Below are 15,159 nucleotides of genomic sequence, written 5' to 3'. Positions count from 1 at the left end.
GCCGACGCTCAATCCACTGAGCTAAACCAGCCAGGGCTACACCTGTAATAGCATAACCTGTAAAATATAATTTAAAAAAAGTACTCGATGGTGTGTGTGTTTCTGTGTGTCTGTCTGCATGTATATCTCATTTTCTTGATCCATTCATGGACACTTAGGCTGTTTCCATGTCTTGGCACTTGTGGATAATGCTGCAGATACCTCTTTGAGATCCTAACTTAAATTCTTTTGGCTATATACCAGAAGTGGGATTGCTGGATCATATGGTAATTCTGTTAATTTTTTGAGGAACCATTATATTAGTTTTAGACTACACCTATTTATGTTTCCGCCAATAGTGCATGAGGGTTCTCTTGTTATTTCTTGTCCTTTTTTTAGTAGCCTTTTTAATAGGTATGAGGTGAGGTCTCATTGTGGTTTTGATTTGCATTTCCCTGATGAGTAGTGACGTTGAGCATTTTTTCATGTACCTGTTGGCCATCTGTGTTCCTTCTTTGGAAAAATGTCTGGTTTTGTTTTTTTTTTTTTATCGGATTATTTCAGTTTTTTGCTATTGAGTTGTATCAGTTCATTTATTTTTTTGCCATTTCCTTATCAGATATATGATTTGCAAGTATTTTCTCCTAATTGGTAGATTGTTTTATCATTTTGGTGGTGGTTTCCTTTGAACTGAAGAATTTTTAGTTATATATGTAGTCCCACTTGTTTATTTTTGGTTTTGGTTGTCAAATTAAAAAAAAAAAAAATCATCACCAAGGCCAGTTTCGAGGAACTTACCACTTCTTTTCTTCTAGGAGTTTTATGGTCACATTCAAGGGGCAGATGAAGATGAGAATGTCACTCCAGTGCGTGTTGATCAGATCAAATCTAGAGTACTGTATTTACTTTTGGGTCATTACATTACGCTCTAAAAGAATGTTGAAAAGCTGAGTCTTGCGTAAGAGCTTGAAAGAAGCAGAATAGACCACACATTTTTACTAGGTGATTTTCCAGCTTTCGATTGAATGATTCTGTGGGTAAACATTTTTTCTTCAAGGAGAGTCCTAAGAGAAATCAATGATATGATAGTCACTTAGTTTATAACCTGTTTTTGCTTTCCTACTACTTTTATAAACCTGTAAGTTTCTTGCTGCCCTGGCTGGTTTAGCTCAGTGGATTGAGCGTCGGCCTGCGAGCTAAGTGTCGCTGGTTCGATCTTCCAGTCAGGGAACATCAGAGAAGGAAAACTCTGACTCCAAAAAACCTCCGCTGCCTTGCGGCATACCTCTTCAGGGGAAAGGCTAAGGGAGTAAACCCCGACAGAAAATCCGGAGCCGGAGTCCCTAAGGCGGTTTGACGTTGTAGTCAACACCGGCAACTCCTGCGGCGCACCTGAAGCCAAGCTGTATTGACTCCGTCTTTCCCTTGGACCCTTCAGCTGCGAAGAGAGGGGGGGTCTGCTGCATGGGCAACAGCAGACCCTCCATATCACCCTGCCCAGGCTCTGTAGCTTCAGCATCATCACAAGATGTCGATTCAACACGGGAGGAGACAGATACCGTGTCACTCCCGAGTCGGACTGCACAGCCATTCTCGGCGGTGCAGATAGACTCTTAAGAAGCTACACCATCGTCTCTCGAGACGGACGGCTGCCGACGATGACGAAGTTTCTTGTTAATACCTTGGAAAGGTAAGAAGGAGGTAATTTAATTGTCCTAAAAATGGATAGACTTCTGTATCATCTGCGGCAAGTAAAGTTCATTTATTCTTGTTTTCTTCTCTACCCTCAACCAGTGATGTGTGTTTTTGGCATCTTTGTTATAACTGGTAGGTGCTTAGGACTATATGTTCTGGTGTCAGTTTCTTTAGTGTTAAAATTATTCTAGAACATTATGTGAGGGTTGGGGTATGATACGCATCCCATTTTTTCAGCGGGGGAATTCGAGTCCCTTTTCTTTCCAACCTTCCATTATAGAGACCTGGATTTCTGCAATTTTGCTTCTTTTGTCACAGAGATGTTACAGAAAGAGATTATTAAATGAGATAAAAGTTAGGAAGTAGATTGTAAACAACAAAGGATTACACAGGATAAGGTAATGTTATTTCAAGTTGCAACTCTATGCAGCTTTGACCTGTAATAGATTTATGCTGAACAATTTCTGCTAGGGTTATAAGTCGCTAGCTTAGCGATCGTATTTATATCTTTTACGTTGTCTAGTACTTTCTCGGTAAGAAACGTTCTCAGCCCTTTGGTTACATTTCTGCCTACCTTATTCTTGCTGTATTTCTTTGTGTCAGGTTTGTTGAATAGATTGCCGCCACCCGTCAAGAATACCTTTACCTGCCCGTGTTGTCACTCCATCAGGCTCCCGCGTGTTCGCATCACCCATTTGTTGTTGTTTTTAATTTTAAAGGAGACAGAACCTCTTCAAACAGCAACACCTTTCCGATGAACTAAATGCCAGCTCTCTGAGTGGAGCCTGGAGCTCACCGCCCACCCTACCGTCATTTGTCCCCTTTTCTTCTGATGGGGACAGGGTCTCCCCACCTAGAAAAAGCGTTAGATGGAAACCCGCTTTTCTCCACGCTTTTACCTCTCCGTGTCCCTGAAGAACTTCGGGGTTCTAAGTAAGCTTGTGTCATAAAATGCCACCGGGCCTGACAGGTCATGACAACAAGGTAATCTTAGGTTGTGGTAAAAGCTATGAAGGAAACAAACTCTGACAGAAGAGAGAGATTGGAGGAGAAGGGGTTACTTTGTATGAAAATTTAAAAGGAACATTTTGTCTGCAAAAACGTTTCAAAATCTTGATCTCTGGGAGGATGTAGAACTGTAAACGAAGATGAGAACGGATAAATTATAATCTTAGTGATTTACAAACTTCTATTTTTAATTTAATTCTGTTTCTGATTTTATAGTCTCATTTTAAGGCAAAACTTATTTCCTGTTGGTCATTGTCAAATTTCAGAAGTCACATATATCTGTTTTCTCCAGCATTAAATAAAGAAAAATAACCTTGACTAGGACATTATATGCCGCTTAGTGTAGTTGGTTCAACTGATGTGTTTTGAATACTTACCTTATGCCAGGCACTGTATTCGGCACTGGGGGTAAACAGAAATAAACTAGATACAGCCCTTTTCCCTGAATGAACTCAACTAAAGCAGTTTTTAGGGGTAACATTCATGATTTAACTTATTGTTGACTTTAAAATAGATTCAGTGTGGCCATTATAGAGGAAGTTTGCTACTCACTGGCTTTAAGAAGGATTTTTAAAACTATATAAATACTGCCTTTAAGAATTTTTTTTTAATCAATCAAATTTTCATATTCTAGTAGAGTTTTACATTATCAATAGAAACGAACACAGGTGAAAAAATACATGAGTCAAACTATTAAAATAATTTCTATATAACTCAACAGTGAAAGATCGCTTGCAGTTGGGTTAGCTATGGGAAAGCTTCACTCAGGAGTTAGAATGTGTGTTCAGTCTTAAAGGAGAGGTGTGACTAGTCGGAGAATAGAATGAAAGCTGGTTTGGGGTGTGGGTGTAAGGAGAGGGATTTAAGGCGTATTTACAGGACACGGATAAACAGGCTTGACTGGAGTGAAAGGTTTGTGTTGGTGAATACTAAAAGATAAAAGCAAAGTCTTCTGGTAGAAAACAAGAATTTGTCTGTACCATGCTAGTAACATGTTCCCCTAATCCCTAAATTCATTTACAGTCTATTTTAATATTTTTAATGTAAAAGGGTTATCACATTGTACAGTTTGCAGTTGGATCATGACTCTAAATATGTCTTTGTTTAAAGCCCTAAATATGTTCTATAAATTTTCAGGCCGGAGTATTTAGCCCTACCCAGGTTAAAATGATGTTTTGTTTTTCAGTTACTTACACGCCAAGTCAATCATCCACAGAGACCTCAAGAGTAATAGTATCCTTCCTGAAATTTGTCTGCGAAGTTTGAAAACATCCTGGCTTTTTCTTCTGCATTTTGTCTTCACATGCTGTAGAAACAGTTTCATGCTAAGTTCAATGTCCTGTACGGAAACTTAATAAACGGGTTTGCGTGAGAGCGTAGTAGAACAAGGTGCTGCAGCCTGCTCCCGGTTTCTGAACTACTAACCAGTACGACAGAAATCTACCAAGTCTCTATGGTAGCAAGGCTCTCCGATGGCTGGCTCCGTTCTGTCAGCCCCTCCAGCAGGTGGTTCTCTAGCTGTTCACGAGTGTCTTGTAACCCTCTGGCCTCGCTCAGCAGTGGTTCAGATGTAGCTGAAGGCTCTGAGTTACGAATAACATGAGGTGAGAGGGACATAATTTTTCCTTTTCCACGAACTCAGATTAAGATCCTTTCTGCCAACCACCTTCATTCCAGGGACGAGCCGTTACCACTTCCCAGCAGCGCCAGAAGGCTATTTGGGCCTGTGTTCCCAAAATCCCGTGGGGAAGTTTCAAGGTCCCCCGTCAACTTAGGAAAGCATCTCGCCTTATTCTAGCTACATTTCAAGCCCCAAAGTCTTAAAAGCATGCCATACAGGCCAAATACACCTAATTAATATAAAGTACTATACTTTTTTAAAAAGAATATCACATTATAGAATTATAGAAATTAGATCTTTTACCTAAATTTTTTATAACGATTGCTCAGATAGGAAAATGAGATCTGTTATTTTCCTTTACTTACTACACCACAGATATTTTTCTTCATGAAGACCTCACAGTAAAAATAGGTGACTTTGGTCTAGCCACAGTGAAATCCCGATGGAGTGGGTCCCATCAGTTTGAACAGTTGTCTGGATCCATTTTGTGGATGGTAAGAATTGAGACTTTTTTTCTGTTAATTTGTTTTCTGGACTGTGAGATGCTGCTGAGTACTAGAAAGTCATTGAAGGTGCCAACTACAGTAATTTCATAGTTCCCAGTAATCGTAAAAGGCAACGTTGATCTTATTTTTTATGTAAATGGAGTTTAACTTTTTCTCTTTATAAAGAACATTATAAAACTAGTTTCAGTGTCTTTCAAACAAAAAATATATATTTTTAAACGCTGTTTGAATTTTATTCAAAATTATCTCTAGAATATTTTGTGTTCCAAATGTTCCTTGTATCGTTTCAAAAAAAAAAAGGACGCAACTTAAGCAGGTGTGATGTGCAGCCATTATTAAGGTTTTGTGAAGAATACTGCTCCTTTTAAGGGAGAGGCTGCTCCACAGTCTTATTTAAGCCTCAATTGGAAAGTTACTTCCTTTAGACTAGAAAGAACCATGTAATTACAGGGCAGCTGGGAGAGGAGCAACAAGGAGAGGCAGGTTTTTAACACTGTCAGCTCTGTGCTGCCCTGCAAAGCTCTTTCTTTCTCTGTCCCCATTTCTACCTTGGAGAGAAGAAGAAAGTGAACCTGTGAGAGAAGGGAACCCCAAGTTCTGTGCCGTTAACCTGCGGTGGGCTGTGAACAGGGCAGCCTCGGAGTCATTCTCTAAGCCCGTGGTTCTCCAAAGGGTCCCCAAGGTCATCCCCGTGGGAGAGCAGGTTGTTCTTCACATGCTTTAACCAGAACAACGCTGCACCACAGACTGAACGCAGAAGCACGTGTGTGTCTCCAGCTGGCTGCTGCTGAACCAAAGAGAATTGCAGTTTTCTTCTTCTCGCTGTCATGTTTTTGTTTTTGAAAATGTAGCTAGTTTTTATTTAAAATGTGTGATTTGTGTTAGCGCCTACTGGTGGTGGCTTTAATATCTAAATAAATTAATCAATATGACAGCAGTTTCTCATGTTTTAGTATGATAAATATCCACAGATATAATCTACATAAACTCTTTGGGGGTTCTCAGTAATCTTTAAGCCTGGAAGAGTGCTGAGACCAAAAAGTTTGAGAACTGCTGCTCCTGCATACAGGGCATCCTACAACTATTAGTGCAGCTTTTTAATAACAGAATCTGCACTTTGGGACCCCCTGCCGGAAACAGAAAAGCGGTAAGGGGCTTTCAGAGCCACATTGGCCGAAATTCTTTGAACTCTGTAGCAATCCCCAGGAAGGGAACTGCAAAGTAGGAATCTGAACTCGTCAGTATAGGCTTAGGGTTAGATTGGGCTATGATTTCTTGTCGTAATAACTGAAATTAGGGCAGGCTGCAAGGTGGGAGTGGGGGCTGGCTTAGGGTTAGGGGTGTGTGCTGTCTGTGATGCTTCCTGTGACTCTTACCCAGAACCTCCCTTAACCTCCCAGTCTCCATCTTTAATGCTGGGTTGGACAGTGGATTTCTAATGCCATTTCTATTTCTAAGATTCATTAATTAGAGCTAACATGAATTTTTCTTTAGTATATGTTTAACTTTTAATAAATAATTATAAACGAGGCTAATTAATCACTGTAGTGCAGATCTCAGGCACCTGTAAGGCCCACGCCTTGTAAAAAAGATGACAGTGTATCCTAAGAAAATGGGGAGACAGCAGATTTTAAGTACTGAAATTGCAAAACCATTAAAGTTATAAAGAAATAATTGATACATGTTTTAAAGGTGCATTTATTTTAGTGTGGGAGAGAGAGACTCAGTCAAGTCTTCAGGTTTGTCCTTTTCCAAAAGCCTTCATAGATGAAGTTTTATGTTTTCTTCTAGTTTCTTTTCTGTTGATACCTGGATAAATGGGCTCATCTTTTATTCCACCAAGCAGAGTTTTAACATAAGAGATTAGCCAATATAGTCAATCCTTTGGGGTTGATAATGCCTTCAGAAACAAATATAGAACATCCATTGACTAGGAAAGAAGAATTTGGTCAAAGCTAAGATTATGTGAGTCCCTGAATTATTTACAGTAGTCTTCTCAACTTTTATTTATATCTTGAGGAGAAAGAAACCTTTGTAAAAAAATTACAGATTAAATCACTAAATTATTTGAGGATTAATAATGCATTCTTGTAAATAGATAGTGTACCAGTTTTCATCAAGCCAGCTACCAACAACAGTGAGGTACAACTAAAATTTAAAGACAGTTTTCAATTAATGTATTACTCTGTCCCTCACACAAATTGTATTCTGCTTTGAAAGTGATATCTGGATCATAATCAGCCTCTCGGTATTCTGGCTTGTTCATTACATCACAGTTGTATGTGTTTTATTTTGTACTGTGAAAAAAAGACAATATCAGTAAAATGCAAGACAAAAGCAAGTAGCTACAACCTTCTCTTTCACCCCGTCCTCTCGCTCTCATCAGGATTTCCCTCCCACACACCTTCCGTCAGAGGTTCTCAGCCTTGGCTGGGCATTAAAATCGCCTGGGGAGCTTTAAGAACTAACAGTGCGTCCCCAGGTCCTGGTGTTATACTATTGGGCTGAACCGTAGTCTGACCTTGAGAGGTTCGAGGCTGCACAGGTGATTCTGATGTGCAGGTGAGGCTGAGCGCTGCCTCTGACCAATGACTAGGACCCTTGCACAAGTCTTTCAGCCATTTTTGCAATTAGGCCTGTTTTTGGTATCAAATTAATGTTTTCAGAGTTTTTATTGATACCCTGCAATTTCTCTAATTCCTTCCAAATGAAACCATACAGAAGAATCAAGGTGAAAGAACTCTTTAAAGCTAATATTTAAGCAACCATTTATTGTATTTCATGTAAGTAGCCAATAAGAATCTACCTGTCGAATATAGTGACTGAAGTGTGTAACAATGTAGCAAATATGATTTGGCCTGTATCTTTGCTCAAGAAGCAGCAGCCAGAAGATTCTTTATACCATCTTCTATATAATCTATCCACTGTCTAACCCTTTTGTTAATAAAACATCCTGGCATGTTTATGCCACTTTTGGAGGCAGGAAAGGGAGTTGAGATTATCAGTCCTGAAACTGTACCGTTGTTGTCTGAGGTGCCCCGAGGTGAGGAGAATCATTTGTACAGATGGGAAAACTTAAATTCTAAGACAGTTACCGTAGTGGTTGTGCTACTCCCAACCATCTGACAACCGCAGGGATAGTATTTCTTTGGTGAATCAGGAATGGGAAGTGATTCTTGGTAGGTGAATCAAGGGAAGAATTCACCTGGCAGTGACGACATTTTGTATAAAAAAGAGGGAGGCTACTAAAATTATAAGAATCTTAGTAATGCAGATGGAATCTCAGCTAGTACTACCTCTTTTAGAGTTTAAGAGCATTTTTTTACTCTTTTAACATGTGTATTTCTTTGACCATTAATAAGAGAATTAATTACATATTAGATGGGTTATTTAATGGTAAAAGCTCTCTTCTGGGAATTATAATACTTTGGTTGTCTGTCTTTATTCAGTTAAAGTAAAGAAGAAACAAGCGTATTTTTCTTTTTATGTTCTAACAGGCACCAGAAGTAATCAGAATGCAAGATAAAAACCCATATAGCTTTCAGTCAGATGTATATGCATTTGGGATTGTTCTGTATGAATTGATGACTGGACAGTTACCTTATTCAAACATCAACAACAGGGACCAGGTAAATACTTGCCACCTATTGAGGTTTATTTTATTATTTATGTGAAGTTCCAGCTCATTGCAGCAATGAACTGGGTGGGTCGTGGAGAAGTATGAAGGACAGGCCTCTTGGCCTTTCTTTGAAATGTCATTCTTAACTAACTGTTGTAACGGAGTGAATTTCTGATCTTCTGACGAGAAACTAGAGGTATCACAATGGCCATAATCATGCTTCTTGACCGTGGCCCAGTTAGGAGCATGAGCTCTGCGGCCACCTGCGCAGGGACTCAGCCTTGAACTTCATATCAAATGCTTTTTAAATTATTAAGGTTTCTTCATTTTTAAAAAAAATTTAAAACCAAGTAAATGGAAGAACTGTGACATCATGCTTTCATTTTTCTATACTGAGAATTCTAGTAGGAGGGAGTTTTCTTACTTCTCTCTCCCTTGGTTCCTCAGTCCCTTACCTTCCCACATGTACTAATGTAGCCTTTTACAACTCTTCGCCTTTCCTGTCCTACTCATATTAAATTCGCCTAGGTGTTTAACTCTGGCCAAGAAAAAGGAGTTGTCTTTGCTGAGGTTACCTTGTGTACCTCAACATTTTAAAAGTGTGTGTGTGTATGTGTGTGTGTGTGTGAAAGAGAGAGAGAGAGAGATCGCAGCAGTTAACATATTAAAAACAATAGTTGACACATAAACTGTGATTAAAATATTTATACTTTATACTATGGATGTATCAGAATCACCTGTGTAATTTGATTTAAAAAAATGGAGATGCTAGAGCAGATTCTGATACATACCAAAGTCAAGAATCACCAATATGAAGGGTTTTTTAAGTGCATTTTATGTGTTTTATCATACCCTCCCAACCTAATAAAACGATAGCTTTACATATGACTGTGTTGTTTCGTTTAAGTAGTTTGTGTTTCAGTCAAGAGCTCAACTCCCAGTCTTCTCAGTGACAGTTCCGAGTAGCTTTCCCGTTGAGAACTCCTACTGTCATGTGACAGCCGAGGAGTCACCTGAGTTACCGCGCGATTGGCATGTGCTCACTGAGTCACGATGTGGCCCTTATTTAAGAGTGCTCTTAATTCTGTGCTTTGAATTTCTTTTTAAGTGACTATATTTCTACCCACGTCAACATAAATCTAATTTTTTAGTTGCTGTTTGGTCTTTCTAATTATTTCATGCCTTTAGAATGTTGAAACTTAGCTTTGGGTGTTAAAAAAAGTCTATGACCTGGCTTCTGATGATCTGATATTGTAAGCGTGCATGGAACAAATTCCGGACGGACCAAAATGCTAAAGAACATCATGGAAGCGTGTGGCTTGCCGCACTCAGGGCAGATCCCAGCTCACAGAGATGGCTGCTCCGACGACGGCAGCCTGGGCAGCAAGCTTGTCGCCTGTAATTGGCCAGCTCTGTGCTCCGCAGTCGGCGGTCCTGTTTCCTCAGCCACGCAGCGCAACGCCCTGTGCCTGTCAGCTTCCCTACGGACGTTGGTTTTCTAAAGGAGCTACGGGGGAGTTTTAGTTCAGCTTTAGTTTGACTTACAGTAAAGACTACAAATAATAAAAATGTATGAACTTAGGTGAAATCCATTTGCCAGCAAATATGCTTTTTTTCATAAAACAGTACAATTATATTATGGAAACAAGTATCATTATCTCCAAAATATGGATAAAAGCATCCCCGAGGCCTGCACTCACCTGCGTCTGGGCATTTAGGCACTTTGTCCTCCGTGGGAGTGTAATGTATGACGTGGCAAGGGCTCACTCTCCGTGAGAGAAGTAAGGGAGGGACCGGCAGAAGGGGAAGGCCTTCGTGGCCCATTCTTGCTGGTAGTGTAGAGGCTGGTGGAACTTGCCAGTGTAAAACCAGGTGAAGTATTTGATCAAGAAAACTGAGGTAGAAGAACGGTAGGCTCTTCCCGTGACCATTCTGCATCATCGTTCTCCAGTCTGCTTTCTTCAGATGGCACTTCCCAGGAAAGCCCCACTTCTGAATCGGTAACCCTGGGCATCCTCAGTGCAGCATAACCCCAGGTATTGCTGTATTCATCCCCTTGATTGGACTTTTCTTTCTCCCTCTTATACTTTGACCTCTCCGTGGCTCTCAGGTTGGCCTTTGCTTGAAAATCTAGGAATACTCTGCTCTCCCATGGGAGATGGGAAGCTGCTTCTTTAATATATAATAGGAACCATTCCCCTGTGCTCCCACCCCTGGAGTCGGAGGGGGCAGTTTCAATGGCAGTGAATTCAAGGCAGGACTCTGGTAGAGCGGTGTGATGCAGAGGCAGACTTGGGGTCACAGTCCGCATAACCTGGTCACATGAACTGTCTGGGTGTATTATTTCTTCCATTAGAAAAGTAAGAAAATGAGCTAAAGAATTCCCTGCAGCTATAAAAATCAGACTCTTTCCTAAAACAGGTCTCAGCTCCTTGAGGGATGACAAGCCCCATGTGACTTTGCAGGACAGCGTGCCTTCTTCCTGTAGTTAGCCTGTTGCTGAAAATCTGAGAGCGCTCCTTGTCACGTGCTCCCCTTTGCGATGCCTGTTTTTCCTCTCATTACTGTGGTCTTTCCTCTTTCAGCACAGCTTCTCTACTAAAGTGAGAGTAATACTGTGCCCATTTAAGCCAGGTATGTTAACTCTGCCTTCATGGCTTGCTTTTCTTGGAACAGAAGTGCCCTGTCATCGTAACGCGCCACCGACTTGTTATTTCAAGTGTGTTCCGGTTATTACTGCTGTACAACAAACCTCCCGGCCCGGTGGCTTAAGCAGACCGTGGGCCTGCCCTCTGGGCTGCTCCCAGTGGGGGAGGCTTATCTCTTCTTTCCTCGGCATTGTCCGGGGAGCCCCGCCGGGTGTTAAAGGACCGACGTCCAGAACGGCTTGTTCACAGACCTGACGAGGCGGTGCTAGCTGCCGGGAGGGAGCCCAGCCAGGGCCCGCAGCTCTTCGCCCCCTGGGTCTTCATGTGAGGGTCGTTTCGCAGGCAGCGTGGACTTTCTCACAGCCTGCTGGCCCGGTGCTAAGCACAAGCCCTCAGGAGACAGGGAATGAGAAGTGCTGGTGTCTTATCAACACAAATCATTTTAATGAAAATGCCTGTGTGACCTACTGTGAGCAAAGCACTGTGGGACACGGAGGGACGCAGAGAGGACACAGGCTGAGCTCCCAGGGGCGCTTGCAGCCCCGCTGCGGCGGTGCAGGGCGGCGGTGCTGAGGATGAGCAGCTGTATGCAGAGGACAGGGAGCTGAGCGGGGCTTGAGAAGGAAAGTAACGAGTCCCAGAATTTCAAACTGAGCTACTGCCCGTGAGGTGTTATGTGCCACCTGAATCTTCTAGCCGTGCAATACCCCCAAGAAATACTCTCAAGGTTAAATAATTGCAAAGAATGTCATATCCAGTGTATTATATTAATATTTCAAAATAAAGCCATTATAGCCTTCTTTTAAATGTACCCAATAAAATCTTTAAAGTCATACCAATTGGAAACATGCCATCACTTGTTTAAAAAATACAAAAGCTCGAAGATGGAGGCCTAGACCGACAGGCTCTGTCTCCCTCCACAACTGAGTAGGAACACAACTACCGCAAAACCAAAGATAACCAGAAGTTCCAGAAAATAAAACTACATGGAAGCCCAACGTATGAAGTTATAAACCAACGGTGCTCGTCTGGACGGGTAGGAGGGGCGAAACCGGAGCGGAAAAGTCGGGCGGTGCTGTCTGTGCCAGCAGCGGGCATAGCGGCGGGACTGCGAGAAACGCCGGGGGAGCAGTCCCGGCTGCAGTCGAGACCCGGCAGCTCGCGCTTCCAACGCTGGGGAAGGCAGAACCCCCATTGCCTCTGACTGTGAGGCTCAGAGGGCGTGGGGATGGAGGAAGAGACTCCTGGTCTCTCAGCGAAGATAATGGCAGGAATCCATCTTGGATCCCTGTCCCCACACAAAGCGCCACAGAGCAGTGAAAAAAGTCGCAGGTCGCCACGTAGTGACCAGTGCACGGGGCTCCGCCCCCTAAGCCCACCCAGGAAGCAAAGGTAAACAGAAAACTGACAGGATGAAGCAGACCATGATTGAAATCCTGGTGACGCAGCTCACCAGGCAGCAGATGAGGGACCTAACCGATGAGCAAATAGGAAATCTTTCTGAGGCTCAGTTCAGAGCTATAGTCATAAGGTGGCTTACAGAATTAACAAAAGATTTGGAACAAGACGGGGAAGGAATGAAAGCCAGTCACACTGAAACGAACGAAAACACATATGAGACAAGTGGTGAGAAAATGAAAACTCAACAAACCGGAATGTAGGGAAGGAACAAACAGTCAACCAGTGCAGAAAGAGGAAATAAAAAGGGAGCAATACGAGGAGAGGCTCAGAAACCTCTGGGACAGCTATAAGCGAACGAACATTCGAATTATAGGATTGCCAGAGGGTGAAGAAGAAGAACTAGAAATAGAAAAATTATGTGAAAAAATAATGAAGCAGAACTTCCCAAACTTGGGGAAGGAAATAGACTTACAAGTCCAGGAAGCACAGAGAATTCCAAAACAACTGGACCCAGGGAGAACCACACCAAGACACATTATAATCAAATTGTCAAAAATTAAAGATAAAGAGAGAATCTTAAAAGCAGTAAGACAGAAGAAGAGAATTATGTTACAAAGGGGTCCCAATAAGACTATCAGCTGATTTCTCAAAGGAGACCCTGCAGGCAAGAAGGGACTGGCAAGAAATATTCAAAGTAATGAAAAGCAAAAACCTACAACCACGAATACTCTATCCAGGAAGCTGTCATTCAGAATAGAAGGGCAGAGAAAGTGCTTCCAGGACAAAGTAAAACTGAAGGAGTTCATCAGATCCAAACCACTGTTATATGAGATGTTAAAGGGACTGGTTTAGGAGAAGGAGGATCAAAACTATGAACATTAAAATGAAAACTGCATCACAACAACCAACAACAGAAGTTAAGGAATCGAAACAAAGGCAAACTAAGTAGGCAACGAGAGTGGGAAAAGAATTATAGGTATGGGGAACATGATGGGGGGAGGTCAGCAGGGAGGGGGGCGGAGGGGAGGGAGGGAGATGGTACAGGAATTAAGCAGCATAGTAGGAGGGAGTGGGGTAGACAGGAAGATGGTGAGAAGAACTATATGCACAACCAATGGGCATGGACTGGGGGGGGGGACAACTGGAGGGAGGGGGTCACTGGGTGGAGGGAAACAAAGGGAAAAGAAATTGGGACAACTGTAACAGCATAATCAATAAAGCATATTTTAAAAAAATACAAAAGCTCTTCGTTACTTTTTGGAAGTTTTACATGGCTCTTTTTTCCTCATTGAACTGCTTATATTCTCCTTTCCCACAGAATTTTTTCCTAATGTAGTTTTATGCTTTAAAGATTTTGAATGATCACTCAAGTTACATCTCTGCAACAACAACAAAAAAGTATTTAAATTTAGAGTAAAAAAATTTCCTGTGAGTTTTATTGGCTCTGAATGTTGTTTTTAAATTGTGAATTATGCCATTATTAATAACTCTTAATGTATAACTGATGAAAATAAGTGTTGATTGCATAGAAACATCAAAGGTAAACTTTTATTGGAAATGTGTATCTTAATGAACAACATGGGGCTTTTCTATTTATTTATGTATCTATGGATAAGTATGACTTTTGCTAGAATGAGCTGATAGTGAGCATCAGTCCTTTTCCTTGTGTTATTTTTAAAGAAGTAAGCACTGAGAAATATTGTTCAAATAAGTAAGAAGATGAGAAAATCAAGAGTTTAGTTACAATCATATGCAGAGTTCAGTTGTCCCCAAGACCGGTTGATATCTCTCACACATTGATGTTTCTCTCCCTCTCTTTCTCTCTCCCTTCCCATCCCTTCCCATCTCTAAAAATAAATAAGTAAAATCTAAAAAAAAAAAAAAAAAAGAAATTAGAAAAATTACAAATCTGTGCCCAGGGAAGACAAGCCTTGTTACTTATTATACAGAAGATTTTCTCAGGAAGAGGCTCTGTTTCTCAGATTTATGTAACTAAATACCACGTTAGAGTTTCCTCAACAAAAGTTTAAAATGCAGCTGTAAAAACAACTGCTAAAAAGTTTAACCTTTTTTGTTCCTGCTACATACAGTATATATAAAGGACTTAGCATGATGCCCAATAAATTGCTTAAGCAGAAAAGAGTCACGTTCTGATCTGTGCTTTAGAACAATGATCCTACCAGTGGGAAAATGCATTGGGTGAGTAGGGACGGAGCATGGGGAGCAATCAGGAGACCTTAACAACAGTCCACAGCTTGCAGCTCATGAAGTATTGGTCCTTTTCTATATGGAGGCATCAGGATATTAGCCTTGTGTTTTTCAACTTTTTATTGATAAGTAATGTACATACAGAAAAGTACATGTCTAAGTGTACAGCTTGTTGACTTTTCAGTGTTTGTGTTTTTCAACTCCTCTACAAGTTATATGATTTGCCTTTTTTTTTCTTCCCAGATAATTTTCATGGTGGGACGAGGATATCTATCTCCAGATCTCAGTAAGGTACGAAGTAACTGTCCTAAAGCCATGAAGAGACTAATGGCGGAGTGCCTGAAAAAGAAAAGAGACGAGAGACCACTCTTCCCCCAAGTAAGGAAAGGCTTTATGTTTCCTAAAAGGACAGCTTGACATTCAGACACAGATTTTTGAGAGCACACAGTTTGTATTTCATGGATTTGGATTTCG

General features: G+C 41.2%; 1 protein-coding gene across 3 annotated transcripts in view; it reads left to right on the top strand.

Annotated features, from left to right (window-relative positions):
- Window positions 1-15,159, top strand: part of BRAF (B-Raf proto-oncogene, serine/threonine kinase) — a 108,530-nt gene that overhangs the window by 86,617 nt on the left and 6,754 nt on the right. For all 3 annotated transcript variants that reach the window (XM_090287593.1, XM_090287592.1, XM_090287594.1), the window contains 4 exons: window positions 3,869-3,915; window positions 4,679-4,797; window positions 8,307-8,438; window positions 14,929-15,063. In XM_090287593.1, coding sequence (XP_090143719.1) covers window positions 3,869-3,915; window positions 4,679-4,797; window positions 8,307-8,438; window positions 14,929-15,063 — 433 coding nt within the window. The remainder of the gene's footprint in view (window positions 1-3,868; window positions 3,916-4,678; window positions 4,798-8,306; window positions 8,439-14,928; window positions 15,064-15,159) is intronic.

Source organism: Furipterus horrens, unplaced genomic scaffold, assembly GCF_987537825.1.
Source record: "Furipterus horrens unplaced genomic scaffold, mFurHor1.1.pri manual_scaffold_9, whole genome shotgun sequence".
Classification (NCBI taxonomy): domain Eukaryota; kingdom Metazoa; phylum Chordata; class Mammalia; order Chiroptera; family Furipteridae; genus Furipterus; species Furipterus horrens.
This window is presented reverse-complemented; position numbering and strand designations above follow the sequence as displayed.